Source organism: Oncorhynchus masou, chromosome 16 (genome assembly GCF_036934945.1).
Source record: "Oncorhynchus masou masou isolate Uvic2021 chromosome 16, UVic_Omas_1.1, whole genome shotgun sequence".
Classification (NCBI taxonomy): Eukaryota; Metazoa; Chordata; class Actinopteri; order Salmoniformes; family Salmonidae; genus Oncorhynchus; species Oncorhynchus masou.
In genome coordinates, this window is record NC_088227.1 from 48,101,013 (window position 1) to 48,122,754 (window position 21,742).

At 42.4% G+C, this 21,742-nt stretch overlaps 1 protein-coding gene across 1 annotated transcript; it reads left to right on the plus strand.

Moving 5' to 3' along the window:
- The first annotated feature begins 658 nt into the window (after positions 1–658).
- On the plus strand, positions 659–21,376 carry rab10 (RAB10, member RAS oncogene family). The gene is made up of 6 exons (XM_064991809.1): positions 659–1,305; positions 5,961–6,021; positions 12,242–12,380; positions 14,921–15,010; positions 18,821–18,922; positions 20,220–21,376. Exons 1-6 carry the CDS (start codon positions 1,179–1,181, stop codon positions 20,304–20,306), a joined length of 606 nt encoding a protein of 201 aa, XP_064847881.1. The 5' UTR covers positions 659–1,178; the 3' UTR covers positions 20,307–21,376.
- Positions 21,377–21,742: the final 366 nt, after the last annotated feature.

The following is a 21,742-nucleotide window of genomic DNA, read 5'->3' on the forward strand; positions in this document are numbered from 1 at the left end:
TATCCCTGTTATGTTTGATGTGTTATTATTGGTCTGAATAATAAAAGACTGTGCCCTGTGGAAAGTACTGAAACTGTACTATGGTAGCAGAATTTAGAGTTACGGAAAATGACTGTGCCATTTACAGGATAATTTATGACGTCACTCAGTTTGACTAGCAGATGGGATGTCAAACCTCTGGCCCAACCTCAACCTCAATGTCTGGCCAGCCACCAAACAGCCAACACACCCTGCCTAGAGAGGAAGAGGCAAAGCGAGAGGTTTCACTCTGGCCAGAATCGGTCTAAAATAAGTCCAAGGTGTTTCTATGGGCTTATTTTGGACCTAAGCTTGTCGCATGCCAACCCGCCATTGGACAACAACTCCCATTGTTAGGATGGAGACATTGGCATCTCGTCATTACATACAGATTACTGCCACGGCCAGCCAAGACGAAAATCCGCGGCCATTTTGGATCAAACAGTTACGTTCCACCAGTCAAATGAACTGAGAGTCTGAGTCTGGAAAAGGTCCGGAATGGCCATGCAAAAACTTTTGACATCCCTACATGTCAACCACCCCTTGACAGTTGACAATCTGACCAATCGGGTTCAGCTGTATATTTGACAAGCAGTTCCCAGAGCCAATCGCCGAGCGTAATTTTTTGACAATAGTGTCAGAGAGTAGGCGTGTATGTAAACTAGGGTGTCGCCGAGGTGGCTGTATTCGAAGGCGACAGTCTATTCGGCTAATAATTTGACAAAACAAATAATGTGATAAGATCGGTAATTTGACCTCCAAAAATTTATAATTCTTCTTGATCGAGAGTCCCAAAATGTTTGGAATAACGGGGTATGCCGACCAGTTTAATGAGCTCGGTGGTAGTTTGAAGAAAGAGTAAGTCGGGGAGCCATTTTGTCTCGGCAGGGTGAGAGAAAGAAAAGGGGAATCACACGGGAGAATATATTTTTTTATTCACATGCTGTAAGAGAAACGGTTCTGTTTTTGGAAATAACATTGGTTACACATCGGATACGGTTGCGACACTCTACCCTCTGCGAACTATCAAACTAACTTGGACATCAACAATATCATAATCACACGCTGATATTCCACCTCTCTGCTCGTAACTCGCGCTGGCTCTCTAGACCTGCGGGAGATAGTTTATCGTCTGTCCGGTGAATACATCTGGTTTATCGATGGCGAAGAAGACCTACGACCTGCTCTTCAAGCTCCTGCTGATCGGGGACTCGGGCGTGGGGAAGACCTGCGTGCTGTTCCGCTTCTCAGACGACGCCTTCAACACCACCTTCATCTCCACCATAGGTGAGGTACCGGGCCCGGGGGGGTGTCGACCCTCCCGGGGCCACAGCTGTTAACTAAACTTTGAGTGTACGAAATGGTTAGTTAAACGTTATAATGACACAATGCCAGTCAAGTTAGCCCGTTTGTTTCAGGTGCATTATCCCTGAATTAAAGTCAGTTATTGCTAAAGTTTCACTTAAGCCATTTGTGTGTCTACATACTTGGTCTAGCCATGATAACGACTGCCAACGAACAAGTCTAGATTTAAAGACATTTAGCTGCCTTTTGACTATTGTAAACCGCCTTGTTTTTCATACCATGTAGCTAAACTGGTGTAACTATGTATCTAGAAATGCCGGCATCAGGGTTGGCACTAATTACCACAGCCACAAAGTCAAATGTCGTAAAAATTCATGCAAACATTTATTTTTGGAATTAATTTAAGGTTGGGGTTCGGCATAATGTTAACCGTGTGGTTTAGATTATGGTTAGGTTTAAAATCAGATTTTAAGAAGCGAAATTGCAGAGATGGGCAGGGTTTAGCCGAGGGGATTCGATTAATCTGGCCTGTGCTCCCGGGTAGACGTGTTTTGCAGCGGGTGAACGTTTTGGGGGTTGCCAACCGGACAGTGAGCCAGGTGCCCGTTAGAAGCCCACAACAATGTCAACTCAAAACAAAACTGATGTAATTAAGCACGTGGAGTAATGAGTAGGATTCTGTGTTTTTGCATGCAAAAGTGACTGCCTTCCCAATGAAAACTAGTTTGAAAATTCAAACATATACACTAAACATATACACTACAAATGTATGTGGACACCCCTGTTGCTGATGGGTGTATAAAATTGAGTACGCAGGCATGCAATCTCCATGGAAAACAGCAGTAGAATGGCCGGTACTGAGAAGCTCAGTGACTTTCAGTGTGGAACGGTCGTTAAGACACTAACAGCTTACAGACGGTAGGCAATTAAGGTCACAGTTACGAAAACGTAGGACACTGAAGAGGCCTTTCTACTGACTCTGAAAAACACAAAAAGAAAGATGCCCAGGGTCCCTGCTCCTCTGCGTGAACGTGCCTTAGGCATGCTGCAAGGAGGCATGAGGACTACAGATGTGGCCAGGGCAATAAATTACAATGTCTGTACTGTGAGACGCCTAAGACGGTGCTACAGGGAGACAGGACGGACAGCTGATCATCCTCGCAGTGTAACAACACCTGCACAGGATCGGTACATCTGAACATCACACCTGCGGGACAGGTACAGGATGGCAACAACAACTGCCCGAGTTACACCAGGAACACACAATCCCTCCAACAGTGCTCAGACTGTCCACAATAAGCTGAGAGAGGATGGACTGAGGGCTTGTAGGCCTGTTGTAAGGCAGGTCCTCACCAGACATCACCGGCAACAACATTGCCTATGGGCACAAACCCACCGTCGCTGGACCAGACAAGACTGGCAAAAAGTGCTCTTCACTGACGAGTCGCGGTCTTGTTTCACTAGGGGTGATGGTCGGATTCAAATCAGATTTTATTGGTCACATACACATGGTTAGCAGATGTTAATACGAGTGTAGCGAAATGCTTGTGCTTCTAGTTCCGACCATGCAGTAATGTCTAACAAGTAATCTAACAATTTCACAACCACTACCTTATACACAGAAGTTTAAAGGAATGAATAAGAATATATAAATATATGGACGAGCGATGGCCGAACGGCATAGGCAAGATGCAGTAGATGGTATCGAGTACAGAATATACATATGAGATGAGTAATGTAAGGTATGTAAACATTATGTAAAGTGGCATTGTTTAAAGTAACTAGTGATACATTTATTACATCCAATTTCCATTATTAAAGTGGCTAGAGTTGAGTCAGTATGTTGGCAGCAGCCACTCAATGTTAGTGGTGGCTGTTTAACAGTCTGATGGCCTTGAGATAGAAGCTGTTTTTCAGTCTCTCGGTCCCAGCTTTGATGCACCTGTACTGACATCGCCTTCTGGATGATAGCGGGGTGAACAGGCAGTGGCTCGGGTGGGTGTTGTCCTTGATGATCTTTTTGGCATTTTCACATAGGTGTTCCTCTTGTCCAGATGGGTTAGGGCAGTGTTATTGCGATTGCAACATCTGTGGACATGTTGGGGCGGTAAGCACATTGGAGTGAGTCTAGGGTGTCAGGTAGGGTGGAGGTGATATGGTCCTTGACTAGTCTCTCAAAGCACTTCATGATGACAGAAGTGAGTGCTATGGGGCGGTAGTCATTTAGCTCAGTTCCCTTCACTTTCTTTGGAACAGGAACAATGGTGGCCCTCTTGAGGCATGTGGGGGACAGCAGACTGAGATAAGGATTGATTGAATATGTCCGTAAACACACCAATCTGCGAATGCTCTGAGGACGCGGCTAGGGATGCCGTCTTGGACGGAAGTTTTGCGAGGGTTAACACGTTCAAATGTTTTACTCACGTTGGCTGCGGTGAAGGAGAGTCCGCAGGTTTTGGTAGCGGGCTGTGTCAGGGGCACTATACTGTCCTCAAAGCGAGCAAAGAAGTTGTTTAGTTTGTCTGGGAGCAAGACATCCTGGTCCGCGGCGTGGCTGGTTTTCTTTTTGTAGTCTGTGATTGACTGTAGACCCTGCCAAATACATCTCGTGTCTGAGCTGTTGAATTACGACTCTACTTTGTCTCTATACTGACGCTTAGCTTGTTTGATTGCCTTGCGGAGGGAATAGCTGCACTGTTTTTATTCGGTCGTGTTTCCGGTCACCTTGTTTCTGGGCGCTGATGCTATCTGGAACACATCCCAGTCCACGTGATCGAAGCAATCTGGAAGCGTGGAATGAGATTGGTCGGACCAGCGTTGAACAGACCTGAGCACGGGCGTATCCTGTTTAAGTTTCTGTCTATAGGCTGGGAGCAACAGAATGGAGTCGGGGTCAGATTTGCCAAAAGGAGGGTGAGGGAGGGCTTTGTATGCGTTGCTGAAGTTAGTGTAACAATGATCTAGAATTTTTCCAACCCGGGTATTTGATATGCAGATAAAGTTTAGGGAGCATTGTTTTGAGATTAGTTAATCTGGGGGGGATATACACGGCTGTGATTATAATCGAAGAGAATTCTCTTGGCAGTCGGCATTTGATTGTAAGGAATTCTACGTCAGGTGAACAAAAAGACTTGAGTTCCTGTATGTTGTTATGATCACACCACAACTTGTTAATCATAAGGCATATAGGCCCGTCCTTCTTACCAGAGAAATGTTTGTTTCTGTCTGTGCGATGCGTGAAGAAACCAGGTGGCCGTACCGACTCTGATAGCGTGTCTCGAGTGAGCCATGTTTATCGTATCAACGCTGTGCATTACATGGAAGACATCCTGTGGTACCCTTCCTGCAGGCTCATCCTGACATGACCCTCCAGCATGACAATGCCACCAGCCATACTGCTCATCCTGACATGACCCTCCAGCATGACAATGCCACCAGCCATACTGCTCATCCTGACATGACCCTCCAGCATGACAATGCCACCAGCCATACTGCTCATCCTGACATGACCCTCCAGCATGACAATGCCACCACACACAGAACGAGCAGTATGGCTGATTTCCTGCAAGACAGGGATGTCAGTGTTCTGCCATGGCCAGTGAGGAGCCCGGATCGTTTGGGACCTGTTGGATCGGAGGGTAAGCCCCCCCCCCCCAGAAATGTCTGGGGAACTTGCAGGTGCCTTGGTGGAAGAGTGAGAGTCAAGTGTCTACACTGATATTTTCAACCTCTCCCTGACTGAGTCTGTAATGCCTACATGTTTCAAGCAGACCACCGTAGTCCCTGTGCCCAAGAATGTGAAGGTAACCTGCCTAAAGGACTACATCAACACCATCATCCCGGAAACCTTTATACCCAATCCGCCCCAACAGATCCACATGTGATTTATACCACATTTATTTACATCTGAATATGTTTGCAGGCTGCAATGTTTTTATTTGTTTGTTTTATGTAGGCTGTTTTTACAGAGTTGGCGATATAAGTTTTATATTTGTTTAATTCTCATTTAGAATATTAACCACATAATGTCTTTGAATCTCAAGATCATTGTTATAAATGAAACTGTTCTATGAAAACATGCCCTAACTGGCAGATCAGTAGAAATGGTTGGCGCTCAGCTGAAACAGTTTGCTGTCGCCTGGTTGTACTGTATTACTGGCACCTTCAGGAGTGGTCGGGTCGGTAGCAGGTCTCTTTGAGTCATTTGTGTCTGAATGATTTTGTCAAACAGTGTGCTTAAAGCATCTGACAATCTCTATAGGTGATTTTAATTCAAACACATAGGTGTATATATGAAAAATACACTTAAACATTTTGCGCTTGCTCAAAAGACTTGGGTTGGACAGCCCGACTGTTGACATTCCTGCTTTTAAAGGATGCATATATTAAATACCTAATTTCCTGGTTTCTAAAATTGTTACAATTTTTCACATGATGTACAAAACTGAAAGTAAAAAGAAACCAAAATGAAACTTCTGAAGGGGAAGCATAGAAAAATGGCACATAGAATGGATAATGCTTATCAGACAGATCTTATATTTTTCTTTCTTTCTGAAATGAGTTGGGTCTGTAACAGACCTTTTAAGGGGCTCTGCTCTATATTAATGTGTGTTTCTTTGTTTCTGTGTGTTTTCCAGGAATAGACTTCAAGATCAAAACTGTTGAACTCCAAGGAAAGAAGATCAAACTACAGATATGGTGAGTGGAGGAGGTGTAACAGTGACGCATCGGAGCGGTTCAACGCCATCACCACCTGCTACACCGAGTGCATAAAACATTAGGAACACCTGCTCTTTCCATGAGACTAACCAGGTGAATCCAGGTGAAATCTATGATCCCTTATTGACGTCACTTGTTAAATCCACTTCAATCAGTGTCGATGAAGGGGAGGAGACAGGTTAAAGAAGGCTTTTAAACCTTGAGACATGGATTGTGTATGTGTGTCATTCAGAGGGTGAATGGGCAAGACAAGATTTAGGTGCCTTTGAATGGGGTATGGTAGTAGGTGCCAGGCGCACCAGTTTGTGTCGAGAGCTGCAACGCTGCTGGGTTTTCCGTGCTCAAGAATGGTCCACCACCCAAAGGACATCCAACCAACTTGACACAGCTGTGGGAAGCAATGGAGTCAACATGGGCCAGCATCTCTGTGGAACGCTTTCAACACCTTGTTGAGTCCATGCCCTGATGAATTGAGGTTGTTCTGGGGGCAAAAATAAATAAAAATGAAATAATACGTTTACATAAGTATTCAGACCTTTTACTCAGTACTTTAACCTTTGGCAGCGATTACAGCTTCGAGTCTTTTTATGTATGATGCTACAAGCTTGGCACACCTGTATTTGTGGAGTTTCTCCCATTCTTCTCTGGAGATCCTCTCAAGCTCTGTCAGGTTGGATGGGGAGCGTCACTACACAGCTATTTTCAGGTCTCTCCAGAGTTGTTAGATCGGGTTCAAGTCTAGGCTCTGGCTGGGCCACTCAAGGACATTCAGAGACTTGTCCCGAAGCCACTCATGCGTTGTCTTGGCTGTGTGCTTAGGGTCGTAGTCCTGTTGGAAGGTGAACCTTCGCCCCAGTCAGGTCCTGAGCGCTCTGGAGCAGGTTTTCATCAAGGATCTCTCTTTGCTCCGTTCATCTTTCCCTTAATCCTGCCTAGTCTCTCAGTCCCTGCCGCTGAAAAACATCCCCACAGCATGATGCTGCCACCACCATGCTTCACCGTAGGGATGGTGCCAGGTTTCCTCCAGATGTGATGCTTGGCATTCAGGCCAAAGAGTTGAATCTTGGTTTCATCAGTTCAGAGAATCTTGTTTTTTTTAGGTACCTTTTGGCTTCCGTCTGGCCTCTCTACCATAAAGGCCTGATTGGTAGAGTGCTGCAGAGATGGTTGTCCTTCTTGAAGGTTCTCCACAGAGGAACTCTGGAGCCCTGTCCTCGTGACAAACACACCCACTATACACAGTGCATTCAGAAAGCATTTAGGCCTCTTGTCCTTTTTCTCATTAACACACAAGTAATGTGTATTTAGTTATTTTTATATATTCAGTAACAGTCAAACGTTTGGACACCTACTAGTTCAAGGGTTTCTTTATTTTTTACTATTTTCTACATTGTAGAATAATCGTGAAGACATCGAAACTATGAAATAACACATATGAAATCATGTTACCACAAAAGGGACAAATCAAAATATATTTTAGTAGCCACCCTTTGCCTCGATGACAGCTTTGCACTCTTGGGATTCTCTCAACCAGATTCATGAGGTAGTCACCTGGAATGCATTTCAATTAACAGGTGTGCTTGTTAAAAGTTAATTTGTGGAATTTCTTTCCTTATTGTGTTTGAGCCAATCAGTTGTGTTGTGACAAGGTAGGGGTGGTATACAGAAGATGGCCCGATTTTGGTAAAATACCAAGTCCATATTATGTCAAGAACAGCTCAAATAAGCAAAGAGAAATGGCAGTCCATCATTACTTTAAGACATGAAGGTCAGTCAATACGGAACATTTCAGGAACTTTGAAATTTCTTCAAGTGCAGTCGCAAAAACCATCAAGCACTATGATGAAACTGTCTCTCATGAGGACCGCCACAGGAAAGACCCTGAGTTACCTCTGCTGCAGAGGATAAGTTCATTAGATTTACTCGCCTCAGATTGCAGCCCAAATAAATGCTTCACAAAGTTAAGGTAAGACACATCTCAACATCAACTGTTCAGAGGAGACTTCGTGAATCATTCCTTCATGGTCGAAGTTGCTTCAAAACAAAAACACTACTAAAGAACACCAATAAGAAGAGACTTGCTTGGGCCAAGAAACACAAGCAACGGACATTGGACAGGTGGAAATCTGTTCTTTAGTCTGATAAGTCCAAATTTGAGATTTTTGGTTCCAAGCACTGTCTATGTGAGACACAGAGTAGGTGAATGGATGAGCTCCACATGTGTGGTTCCCACCATGAAGCATGGAGGAGGTGGTGTGATGGTGCTTTGCTGGTGACAGTCAGTGATTCATTTAGAATTCATGGCACACTTAACCAGCATGGCTACCACAGCATTCTGCAGCGATATGTCATGCCATCTGGTTTGGGCTGAGTGGGACTGTCATTTGTTTTTCAACAGGACAATGACTCAAAACACCTCCAGGTTGTTTAAGGGCTATTTGACCAAGAAGGAGAGTGATGGAGTGCTACATCAGATGACTTGGCCTCCACAATCACCCGACCTCGAATCAATTTGGATGAGTTGGACCGCAGAGTGAAGGAAAGGCAGCCAACAAGTGCTCAGCATATGTGGGAATTCCTTCAAGACTGTTGGAAAAGCATTCCTCATGAAGATGCTTAACAGAATGCCAGGAGTTTAAAAAGTGTGCAAAGCTGTCAAGGCAAAGGGTGGCTACTTTGAATAATCTTTTTTGGTTACAACATGATTACATATGTGTTATTTCATAGTTTTGATGTCTTCACTATTATTCTACAATGTAGAAAATAGTCAAATTAAAAAACCTTGAATGAGTAGGTTGTCAAACGTGTGTATCTGTATATACAGTTGAAGTCAGAAGTTCACATACACCTTAGCCAAATGCATTTAAAAAACAATCCCTGTCTTAGGTCAGTTAGGATCACCACTTTATTTTAAGAATGTGAAATGTCAGAATAATAGTAGTGATTTATTTCAGCTTATTTATTAATTGTAGACTTCCAAGTCTGGTTCATCCTCGGGAGAAATTTCCAAACACCTGAAGGTACCATGTTCGTCTGTACAAACAATAGTATGCAAGTATAAACACCATGGGACCACGCAGCCGTCATACGGCTCAGGAAGGAGACGCATTCTGTCTTCTAGAAATGAACATACTTTGGTTTGAAAAGTGCAAATCAATCCCAGAACAACAGCAAAGGACCTTGTGAAGATGCTGGAGGAAACGGGTACAAAAGTATCTATATCCACAGTAAAACGAGTCCTATATCGACATAGCCTGAAAGGCCGCTCAGCAAGGAAGAAGCCTCTGTTCCAAAACCACCATAAAAAATCCAGACTACGGTTTGCAACTACACCATCCCAATGGTGAAGCACAGGGGTGGCAGCATTGTGTTGTGGGGGTGCTTTGCTGCAGGAGGGACTGGTGCACTTCACAAAATAGATGGCATCATGAGGAGGAAAATTATCTGGATATATTGACGCAACATCTCAAGACATCAGTCAGGAACTTAATGCTTTGTCGCAAATGGATCTTCCAAATAGACAATGATCCCAAGCATACTTCCAAAGTTGTGGAAAAATGGCTTAAAGACAACAAAGTCAAGGTATTGGAGTGGCCATCACAAAGCCCTGACCTCAATCCTAAAGAAAATTTGTTGGCAGAACTGAAAATTGCGTATGCGAGCAAGGTGGCCTACAAACCTGACTCAGTTACACCAGCTCTGTCAGGAGGAATGGGCCAAAATTCACCCAACTTATTGTGGGAAGCTTGTGGAAGGCTACCCAAAATATTTGACCCAACTTAAACAATTTAAAGGCAATGCTACCAAATACTATTTGAGCGTATGTAAACTTCTGACCCACTGGGAATGTGATGGAAGAAATAAAAGCTGAAATAAATAATTATCTCTACTATTATTCTGACTTTTCACATTCTTAAAATGAAGTGGTGATCCTAACTGACCTAAGACAGGGAATTATTACAAGAATTAAATGTCAAGAATTGTGAAAAACTGAGTTTAATTGTATTTGGCTAAGGTGTATGTAAACTTCTGACTTCAACTGTATATAATGTGTTTAACCTCTAGCGTCGAGCAATCCCGTATCCGGGAGCGTAATCATAGCATCAAGCTCATTAGCATAACGCAACATTAACTATTCATGAAAATCGCAAATGGAATAAATATTGGCTCACAAGCTTAACCTTTTGTTAACAACACTGTCATCTCAGATTTTCAAAATATGCTTTTCAACCATAGCTACACAAGTATTTGTGTAAGACTATTGATAGCTAGCATAGCATTAAGCATAGCATTCAGCAGGCAACATTTTCACAAAAACAAGAAAAGCATTCATTCAAATAAAATAATTGACCTTTTGAAGAACTTTGGATGTTTTCAATGAGGAGACTCTCAGTTAGATAGCAAATGTTCAGTTTTTCCCAAAATATTATTTGTGTAGGAGAAATCGCGTTTGGCTAAGAAAAAAAAAAACGAAAAGTCAGTCATTACAACGGCAAACTTTTTTCCAAATTAACTCCATAATATCGACAGAAACATGGCAAATGTTGTTTAGAATCAACCTCAAGGTGTTTTTCACATATCTATTCGATGATAAATCATTCGTGGCAGTTGCCTTTCTCCTCTGAACCAAATGGAAAAGTGGACACAGCTGGAGATTGCGCAATAATTTCGATGGAGGACACCAAGCGGACACCTGGTAAATGTAGTCTCTTGTGGTCAATCTTCCAATGATATGCCTTCCTTCCTTCTTGTTCCTTTCAGCAGCGTATTTCTTTTAAGACTTTTTGTTTGTCCATTTTTCCCCTGGTGGCATTCATATTTTGTTTGTGCCCAGAACTTGAAAAGAACACAATTTGTAAGTCGCTCTGGATAAGAGCGTCTGCTAAATGACTTAAATGTAAATGTAAATGTAATATGCCTATAAATACGTCACAATGCTGCAGACACCTTGGGGAAACGACAAAGTGTAGGCTCATTCCTGGTGCATTCACAGCCATATAAGGAGACATTGGAACACAGCGCATTCAAAATCTGGGGCATTTCCTGTATGAAATTTCATCTTGGTTTCGCCTGTAGCATTAGTTCTGGGGCACTCACAGACAATATCTTTGCAGTTTTGAGTGTTTTCTTTCCAAAGCTGTCAATTATATGCATAGTCGAGCATCTTTTTGTGACAAAATATCTTGTTTTAAAACGGGAACGTTTTTTTTATCAAATTAAAAGCGCGCCCCCTATATCGAAGAAGTTAACAGGGACACAGCTGGTCAGGAGAGGTTTATATATAATGTGTTCAACAGGGACACAGCTGGTCAGGAGAGGTTTATATATAATGTGTTTAACAGGGACACAGCTGGTCAGGAGAGGTTTATATATAATGTGTTTAACAGGGACACAGCTGGTCAGGAGAGGTTTATATATAATGTGTTTAACAGGGACACAGCTGGTCAGGAGAGGTTTATATATAATGTGTTTAACACGGACACAGCTGGTCAGGAGAGGTTTATATATAATGTGTTTAACACGGACACAGCTGGTCAGGAGAGGTTTATATATAATGTGTTTAACACGGACACAGCTGGTCAGGAGAGGTTTATATATACTGTGTTTAACACGGACACAGCTGGTCAGGAGAGGTTTATATATACTGTGTTTAACACGGACACAGCTGGTCAGGAGAGGTTTATATATACTGTGTTTAACAGGGACACAGCTGGTCAGGAGAGGTTTATATATAATGTGTTTAACACGGAGACAGCTGGTCAGGAGAGGTTTATATATAATGTGTTTAACAAGGGACACAGCTGGTCAGGAGAGGTTTATATATAATGTGTTTAACACGGAGACAGCTGGTCAGGAGAGGTTTATATATAATGTGTTTAACAAGGGACACAGCTGGTCAGGAGAGGTTTATATATAATGTGTTTAACAGGGACACAGCTGGTCAGGAGAGGTTTATATATAATGTGTTTAACAGGGACACAGCTGGTCAGGAGAGGTTTATATATAATGTGTTTAACACGGACACAGCTGGTCAGGAGAGGTTTATATATACTGTGTTTAACAGGGACACCGCTGGTCAGGAGAGGTTTATATATACTGTGTTTAACAGGGACACCGCTGGTCAGGAGAGGTTTATATATAATGTGTTTAACACGGACACAGCTGGTCAGGAGAGGTTTATATATAATGTGTTTAACAGGGACACCGCTGGTCAGGAGCGGTTCCACACCATCACCACGTCCTACTACCGAGGCGCCATGGGCATCATGCTGGTCTATGACATCACCAACGCCAAGAGCTTCGAGAACATCAGCAAGTGGCTCCGCAACATCGACGAGGTACAGACACGGACATTATACACACGCACACATTCCCACACACATATAGGTAGAGATACAGTTAAGAATGTGAAATGTCAGAATAATAGAAGAGAGAATTAATTTTTTCAGCTTGTATTTCTTTCATCACATTCCCAGTGCGTCAGAAGTTTACATACACTCAACTAGTATTTGGTAGCATTGCCTTTAAATTGTTTAACTTGGGTCAAATGTTTTGGGTAGCCTTCCACAAGCTTCCCACAATAAGTTTTTGGGAATTTTGGCCCATTCCTCCTGACAGAGCTGGTGTAACTGAGTCAGGTTTGTAGGCCACCTTGCTCGCACACACATTTTCAGTTCTGCCCACAAATTTTCTATAGGATTGAGGTCAGGGCTTTGTGATGGCCACTCCAATATCTTGACTTTGTTGTCCTTATGCCATTTTTCCACAACTTTGGAAGTATGCTTGGGGTCATTGTCCATTTGGAAGACCCATTTGTGACCAAGATTTAACTTTGACTGTCTTTTTACAGTTGTTTTATTTCTTTACCTACCTATTGTTCACCTAACACCTTTTTTGCACTATTGGTTAGAGCCTGTATGTTAGCATTTCACTGTAAGGTCTACTACACCTGTTGTATTCAGCATTTCACTGTAAGGTCTACTACACCTGTTGTATTCAGCATTTCACTGTAAGGTCTACTACACCTGTTGTATTCAGCATTTCACTGTAAGGTCTACTACACCTGTTGTATTCAGCATTTCACTGTAAGGTCTACTACACCTGTTGTATTCAGCATTTCACTGAAAGGTCTACTTCACCTGTTGTATTCGGTGCACATGACAAATAAACTTTCATTTGATGTCTTGAGTTGTTGCTTCAATATATCCACATAATTGTCATCCTCATGAAGCCATCTATTTTGTGAAGTGCACCAGTCCCTCCTGCTGCAAAGCACCCCCACAACATGATGCTGCCACCCACGTGCTTCACGGTTGGGATGGTGTTCTTCGGCTTGCAAGCCTCCCCTTTTTCCTCCAAACATAAGATGGCCATTATGGCCAAACAGTTCTATTTTTGGTTCATCAGACCAGAGGACATTTATCCAAAAAGTACAATCTTTGTCCCATGTGCAGTTGTAAACCGTAGTCTGGCTTTTTATGGCGGTTTTGGAGCAGTGGTTTCTTCCTTGCTGAGCGCCTTTCAGATTATATCGATACAGGACACGTTTTACTGTGGATATAGATACTTTTGTACCTGTTTTCTCCAGCATCTTCACAAGGTCCTTTGCTATTGTTCTGGGATTGATTTGCACTTTTCACAACAAAGTATGTTCATCTCTAGGAGACAGAACGCGTCTCCTTCCTGAGCGGTATGACGCCTGCGTGGTCCCATGGTGTTTATACTTGCGTACTATTGTTTGTACAGATGAACGTGGTACCTTCAGGTGTTGGAAATTGCTCCCAAGGATGACCCAGACTTGTGGTTTACAATTTATTTTTCTGGCTGATTTCTTTTGATTTTCCCATGATTTCAGAGGCACTGAGTTTGAAGGTAGGCCTTGAAGTACATCAACAGGTACACCTCCAATCGACTCAAATTATGTCAATTAGCCTATCAGAAGCTTCTAAAGCCATGACATCATTTTCTGGAATTTTCCAAGCTGTTTAAAGGCACAGTCAACTTAGTGTATGTAAACTTCTGACCCACTGGAATTGTGATACAGTGAATTACAAGTTAAATAATCTGTCTGTACACAATTGTTGTAAAAATGACTTGTGTCATGCACTAAGTAGATGTCCTAACCGAGTAGATGTCCTAAGGCATTTGTGGAGTGTTTGAAAAACGAGATTTAGTTACTCCAACCTAAGTGTATGTAAACTTCTGACTTCAAGTGTGGTGTGTGTGTACAAAATATAAAACATCAGCAGTTTCCAGCTACAATAGTAATTTACAACATTAACAATGTCTACACTGTTTCTGATCAATTTGATTTAATGGGAAAAAAATGCTTTTCTTTCAATAACAAGGACATTTCTAAGTGATTCCAAACTGTTGAATGGTAGTGTGTACACACACTAATATCTCTCTCTCTATATATATATGTGTGTGTGTGTGTATGTATATATGTGTGTGTATATGTGTGTGTGTGTGTGTGTGTGTGTGTGTGTGTGTGTGTGTGTGTATATATGTGTGTGTATGTATATGTGTGTGTATGTATATGTGTGTGTATGTATATGTGTGTGTATGTATATGTGTGTGTATGTATATGTGTGTGTGTGTATATGTGTGTGTGTGTATATGTGTGTGTGTGTATATGTGTGTGTGTGTATATGTGTGTGTATGTATGTATGTATGTATGTATGTATGTGTGTGTGTGTGTATGTATGTATGTATGTATGTATGTGTGTGTGTGTGTGTGTGTGTGTGTGTGTGTGTGTATATGTATATATAGGTATATATATATAGGTATATATATATAGGTATATGTGTTACCATGCTTCGGGGTGTTATGTGATGTGTTGGGGTTCGAGTTTGTCTGTAATATGATGTGTTTCAGCATGCCAACGAGGACGTGGAGAGAATGCTGCTAGGCAACAAGTGTGACATGGAGGACAAGAGGGTGGTACCAAAAGCCAAGGGAGAGCAGGTGAGACTCATCTCAATAGGCTCCATGTTGTATTAACAGCAGCCTTTCAGCCTGTCAGGACGTTGTGGCTTTAGCATCAATGTCAACCTGCAATGTGCAGCAAACGCTGATATATAGATATGATAAATGGTGCAGTAACTATTATCTAGGATTCATTGCTTGAAGAAATATTTGTGGAAATATATACATTTAAACAAAATAACAACAGTAGTTATATGTTTAGATAATCAATGATATGTTTTGTATAATTCTATCAATCGAATGTATTTATAAAGCCCTTATATCTCAAAGTGCTGTACAGAAATCAAGCCTAAAACCCCAAACAGCAAGCAATGTAGGTTTAGAAGCACGTTGGCTAGGAAAAACTCCCGAGAAAGGCCAGAACCTAGGAAAAAACCTAGAGTAACCAGGCTCTGAGGGGTGGCCAGTCCTCTTCTGGCTGTGCCGGGTGGAGATTATAACAGAACATGGCCAAGATGTTCAAATGTTCATAGATGACCAGCAGGGTCAGATAATAATAATCACAGTAGTTGTCGAGGGTGCAACAGGTCAGCACCTCAGGAGTACATGTCAGTTGGCTTTTCATAGCCGATCATTCAGAGTATCTCTACCACTCCTGCTGTCTCTAGAGAGTTGAAAACAGCAGGTCTGGGACAGGTAGCACGTCCGGTGAACAGGTCAGGGATCCATAGCCGCAGGCAGAACAGTTGAAACTGGAGCAGCAGCACGGCCAGGTGGACTGGGGACAGCAAGGAGTCATCATGTCAGGTAGTCCTGAGGCATGGTCCTAGAGCTCAGGTCCTCCGAGAGAGAGAAAGAGAGAATTCGAGAGAGCCGTCTTAAATTCACACAGGACACCGGATAAGACAGGAGAAATACTCCAGATATAACAAACTGACCCGAGCCCCCCGACACAAACTATTGTAGCATAAATACTGGAGGCTGAGACAGGAGGGATCAGGAAACACTGTGGCCCCGTCTGACGATACCGCCAGACAGGGACAAGCAGTCAGGATATAACCTCACCCACTTTGCAAAAACAAAGCCCCCCACACCACTAGAGGGATATCTTCAACCACCAACTAACTATCTTGAGACCAGGCTGAATATAGGCCACAAAGATCTCCGCCACGCCACAAACCCGAGGGGAGGGGGGTGGGCAACCCAGACAGGAAGACTACGTCAGTGACTCAACCCACTCAAGTGACGCAACCCTTCTAGGGACAGCTTGGAAGAGTGCCAGTGACTCAGCCCCTGTAATAGCGAATCCCAGTGGAGAGAGGGAAACCGGCCAGGCAGAGACAGCAAGGGAGGTTCGTCGCTCCAGTGTCTTTCCGTTTACCTTCACACTTCTAGGCCAGACTACACTCAATCATAGGACCTACTGAAAAGATGAGTCTTAAATAAAGACTTAAAGGTTGAGACAGAGTCTCACTCACTAATATGTTTTGGTTCTAGTCAGGATTCTAGCAGCCGTATTTAGCACTAACTGAAGTTTATTTAGTGCTTTATCCGGGTAGCCGGAAAGTAGAGCATTGCAGTAGTCTAACCTAGAAGTGACAAAAGTATGGATACATTTTTTCGGCATCATTTTTGGACAAAGTTTCAGATTTTTGCAATGTTACGTAGATGGAAAAAAGCTGTCCTTGAAACAGTCTTGATATGTTCTTCAAAAGAGAGATCAGGGTCCAGAGTAACGCCGAGGTCCTTCAGTTTTATTTCAGACGACTGTACAACCTTCAAGATTAATTGTCAGATTCAACAGAAGATCTCTTTATTTCTTGGGACCTTGAACAAGCATCTCTGTTTTGTCCAAGTTTAAAAGTCGAACATTTGCTGCTCTCCACTTCCTTATATCTGAAACACAGGCTTCCAGGGAGGGCAATTTTGGGGCTTCACCATGTTTCATCTAAATATACAGCTGTGTGTCGTCCGCATAGCACTGAAAGTTAACATTATATTTCCGAATGACATCACCAAGAGGTAAAATATATAGTGAAAACAATAGTGGTCCTAAATCGGAGCCTTGAGGAACACTGAAATTTACAGTTGATTTGTCAGAGGACAAACTGATATTTTTCTGACAGATAAGATCTAAACCAGACCAGAACTTGTCTGTGTAGACCAATTAGGGTTTACAATCTCTCCAAAAGAATGTGGTGATCGATGGTATCAAAAGCAGCACTAAGGTCTATGAGCACGAGGACAGATGCAGAGCCTCGGTCTGATGTCATTACAAGGTCATTTACCACCTTCACAAGTGCAGTCTCAGCGCTATGATGGGGTCATAAACCAGACTGAAGAGTATCGTATACATTGTTGGAAGGCAGTGAGTTGCTGCAGAAACAGCTTTTTCAAAAAAAATGAGAGGAATGGGAGATTCGATATAGGCCGAGTCTTTGGGTTGTCAGAGAATTTATACACAGCTTTTGATGCTCCTTGGTTGGGGTCTGAGCAGATTATTTGTTACGATTGCAAATGTGATAAAATGGTGGTCCGATAGTCCAGGATTATGAGGAAAAACATTAAGATCCACAACATTTATTCCATAGGACAAAACTAGGTCCAGAGTATGACTGTGACAGTGAGTAGGTCCAGAGACATGTTGGACAAAACCCACTGAGTTGATGATGGCTCCGAAAGCCTTTTGGAGTGGGTCTGTGGACTTTTCCATGTGAATATTAAAGTCACCAAAAATTTTAATATAATCTGCCATGACTACAAGATACCATAGGATTTCAGGGAACTACTTTTGTTTGACAAAGTAGAAATGAAAAAGATTATAGTATAACCGTCCAGGTTGGTGAAATGTTTTGCTGAATTCCTAAACAAAAGCACCATTGCATGAACTGTAAAGAATTAATTGCATGAAGAAATAGCATATTTTACGTTTATTATGTAAAAAAAAAAAAGCTTATGTTTATATATGTTATTATGTTACAAATGTTTGCTTAGTAGCCAAAGCAATGCCTCTGTGGGAGTGGTAATGTGCCGAATGCAGGGATATTCTAGGAAAAAGTGACATTTGGAAATAGAGCTGCACCTATTGAATTATGAGTTATTTGACAAAGGTACGTGTTTTAAAGACTCTTTCAGATTCTATATAGAAATCACAATGTTTTATCTGCATGTGACTTTGAAGGAGAATTTGACTCTGTGTTGCTCCTTTCTCTGCATCTATTATACGATGCATCCATCTCTTCATCTACAATTTGACAACTGATAATATTGTCACTCATCAGATGATTGTCCATTTAATCTTGTCTATAGGTTCTTTTTATGTGTGATTGTTTTCGGTGTAGTTTTGATTGGCTGACTGGCATCGTTTCAACTTGGATAAAGTCAAGGATATGTTTTGCATTATTCTAAAGGGCTTCTGCAACAAGTAGCCTGTTTTTATTTCCCTTACAATAAATTAGATTAGTAGAGGAATTACAGTAAACCAAGCAGCAAAGAACGGCTTCTTTTTACCAAGTAAAACCTAAAAGATATTATCATTCTGCAAGGCGAGCTGTCAAACCTCATTACACTATTGTTGTTCTAAATTAAATCAACCTTATCATTCAGTTCGGCCTAATTTTAAATTAGATTGTGAATCAAACTTGCACAATTATCGCCCATTCCGTCCATTTGTCATTCATTCAGTGGGCATCGTTTACTTCGCTGGATAGTCAAGGATATGTTTTGCATTATTCTATTTTTCTGAAGGTCTACTGCAACACGTAGCATGTGTTTGTTTCCCTTTTAGTACATTTGTTATAGAGTTATAGTAAATAATCAGTCATGTCTTCCTCTTTCACTCTCTCTCAGATTGCCAGAGAACATGGTATTAGATTTTTTGAGACGAGTGCCAAGGCCAACATCAGCATCGAGAAGGCTTTCCTCACGCTAGCAGAAGACATCCTCAGAAAGGTTGGTGATGTTAGTATCTGTAGCATGTGTGTATGTACACTACCAGTCAAAAGTCTGGACACACCTACTCATTCCAGGGTTTTTCTTTATTTTGCTTTTTTCTACATTGTAGAATAATAGTGAAGACATCAAAACTATAAAGTAACACATGGAATCATGTAGGAACCAAAAAAGTATTAAACAAATCCTAATTATATTTGAGATTCTTTAAAGTAGCCACCCTTTGCCTTGATGACAGCTTGGCACACTCTTGGCATTCTCTCAACCAGCTTCAGGAGGTAGTCACCTGGAATAGGTGCACCTTGTTAAAAGTTAATTTGTGGATTTGCAGTCCAAATAAATGCTTCACAGAGTTCAAGTTCAAGGAGACTGCATGAATCAGGCCTTCATGGTTGAATTGCTGCAAAGAAACCACTACTAAAGGACACCAATAATAAGAAGAGACTTGCTTGGGCCAAGAAACACGAGCATTGGACATTAGACCCGTGGAAGTCTGTCCTTTTGGTCTGTTGAGTCCAAATGTGCTATTTTTGGTTCCAATCGACGTGTTTGTGAGACGTCGAGTAGGTGAACGGATGATAGGCGAACGGATGATCTCCACATGTGTGGTTCCCACCTTGAAGCATGGAGAAGGAGGTGTGGGGGTGCTTTGCTGTTGACACTGTCGTGATTTATTTAAGAGGGAAGGCACACTTAACCAGCATAGCCACCACAGCATTCTGCAGCGATACGCTAAACCATCTGGTTTGGCCTTAGTTCCACTATTATTTGTTTTTCAACAGGACAATGACCCAACCAACACACCTGCAGGTTGTGTAAGGGCTATTTTACCAAGAAGGAGAGTGATGGAGTGCTGCATCAGTTGACCTGTCCTCCACAATCACCCAACATCGACTCAATTTGGATGGTTTGGGATGAGTTGGACCTCGGATTGAAGAAAACGCAGCGAACAAGTGCTCAGCATATGTGGGAACTCCTTCAAGACTGTTGGAAAAGCATTCCTCATGAAGCTGGTTGAGAGAATTCAAGAGTGTGCAAAGCTATCAAGGCAAAGGGTGGCTACTTTGAAGAATCTCAAATTTAAAATATATTTTGATTTGTTTAACACATTTGTGGTTACTACATGATTCCATATGTGTTTCATAGTTTTGATGTCTTAACTATTATTCTACAATGTAGAAAATAGTCCAAATGAATGAGTAGGTCCAAACCTTTGACTGGTAGTGTATATGTGATGATGGTGGTGTAAGCAATGTTTGTATGTATAATGTGTGTGTAACGTGGGTGTGTGTTGCAGACGCCCGTCAAAGAGCCCAACAGTGAAAACGTGGACATCAGCGGTGGGAGTGGAGTCACAGGATGGAAGAGCAAGTGCTGCAGTTAGAACAGCCCTCTGTCCCTCCCTCACACACACTGACATGCACACTCTTTATCTCTAGTAGCTAACTCTCTAACACTCATCCCCTCGATATTTTGTCATCAATTCTCTTGACCAATTCCCTCTTCTCCCCTGTCCCCTCTCTCTCTTCTCCCCTGTCCCCTCTCTCTCTCCTCCCCTGTCCCCTCTCTCTCTCTCCTCCCCTGTCCCCTCTCTCTCTCCTCCCCTGTCCCCTCTCTCTCTCCTCCCCTGTCCCCTCTCTCTCTCCTCCCCTGTCCCCTCTCTCTCTCCTCCCATCTCCATCTTCCTCTGGAAATATACCACTTGTCTGGTCCCCCCCATCTTCTTAGCTTTCTAAAGATCAGTTTGTTTCTGATAAAAAGATAAATCATGTTTCCTGTTTATTTGCAAAATGAGAGTGAAAGTCAGTAAACTTTTTAATCTTTCCTTTGGCTGAGGCCTCCTGGTCCCCTCACCATTGGTCAAAGAAAAAAACAAATAAGAAAAAAAATGTAGGATTAACATTTTGTACACTAGTGGGTTATATTATCAAGGTGCCGTATTTTGACATTTTTGACATTTGTAAACGAGTAACGGAGATGGGGTTTATTTAGTCTTGTGCCTTATATGGAAGACGGGTGGAACCTCACCCACCCAATTAAATTAAAAGTTTGGTATTCTGGCTCCTCCCACGACGGAGCGAAGCAGAAAGGTTTGAATTTCCCCACCAACCAGATCTTGTTTGGATGTCTGCTTAACGATGGGGGTTTGTTTGGGTTGGGAGCATTTGTGATGCCATGTTTCTGTACCGTTGAAACTTTCACTCTGTTTTCATTTAGCAGACGCTCTTATCCAGAGTGACTTATAGGAGCAATTAGGGTTAAGTGCCTTGCTCAATGGCACATTGACAGATTTTTCACCTTGTCAGCTCGGGGATTTGAACCAGCGACCGTTCGGTTACTGGCCCAACACTGTTAACCGCTAGGCTACCTGCCACCCCTGTATGTAAGAGAACGTTCTCAAGGAAATTCAAACAGTTTTGCAGCTCCATTAAAAATAAGCTTGTTTAAGTCATATCCCCGTTGTCTTCTGTTCTTTACCATGCTCCTTAGTGTATGGCCAGCAGAGGGAGGCCCTTACCATGCTTCTTAGTGTGTGGCCAGCAGAGGGAGCCCTTTACCATGCTCCTTAGTGTGTGGCCAGCAGAGGGAGCCCTTTACCATGCTTCTTAGTGTGTGGCCAGCAGAGGGAGCCCTTTACCATGCTTCTTAGTGTGTGGTCAGCAGAGGGAGCCCTTGATGTATATAGTTCATATAAGGAAATCAGTCAATAGAAATCAATTCAATAGACTAATTACTGGGCAGGGGTGCAGCCATAGGCCCACTCAATCAGAATTAGGTTTTCCCCACAATGGCTTTAACAGACAAATCCTGGGATTTTGA

Coding starts and splice junctions, on each gene's coding strand:
- rab10 (XM_064991809.1), top strand. CDS start 1,179: ATGGCGAAGAAGACCTACGACCTGCTCTTCAAGCTCCTGCTGATCGGG. Junction 1,306..5,960: donor CACCTTCATCTCCACCATAG/GTGAGGTACCGG, acceptor TGTGTTTTCCAG/GAATAGACTTCAAGATCAAA. Junction 15,011..18,820: donor CAAAAGCCAAGGGAGAGCAG/GTGAGACTCATC, acceptor ACTCTCTCTCAG/ATTGCCAGAGAACATGGTAT.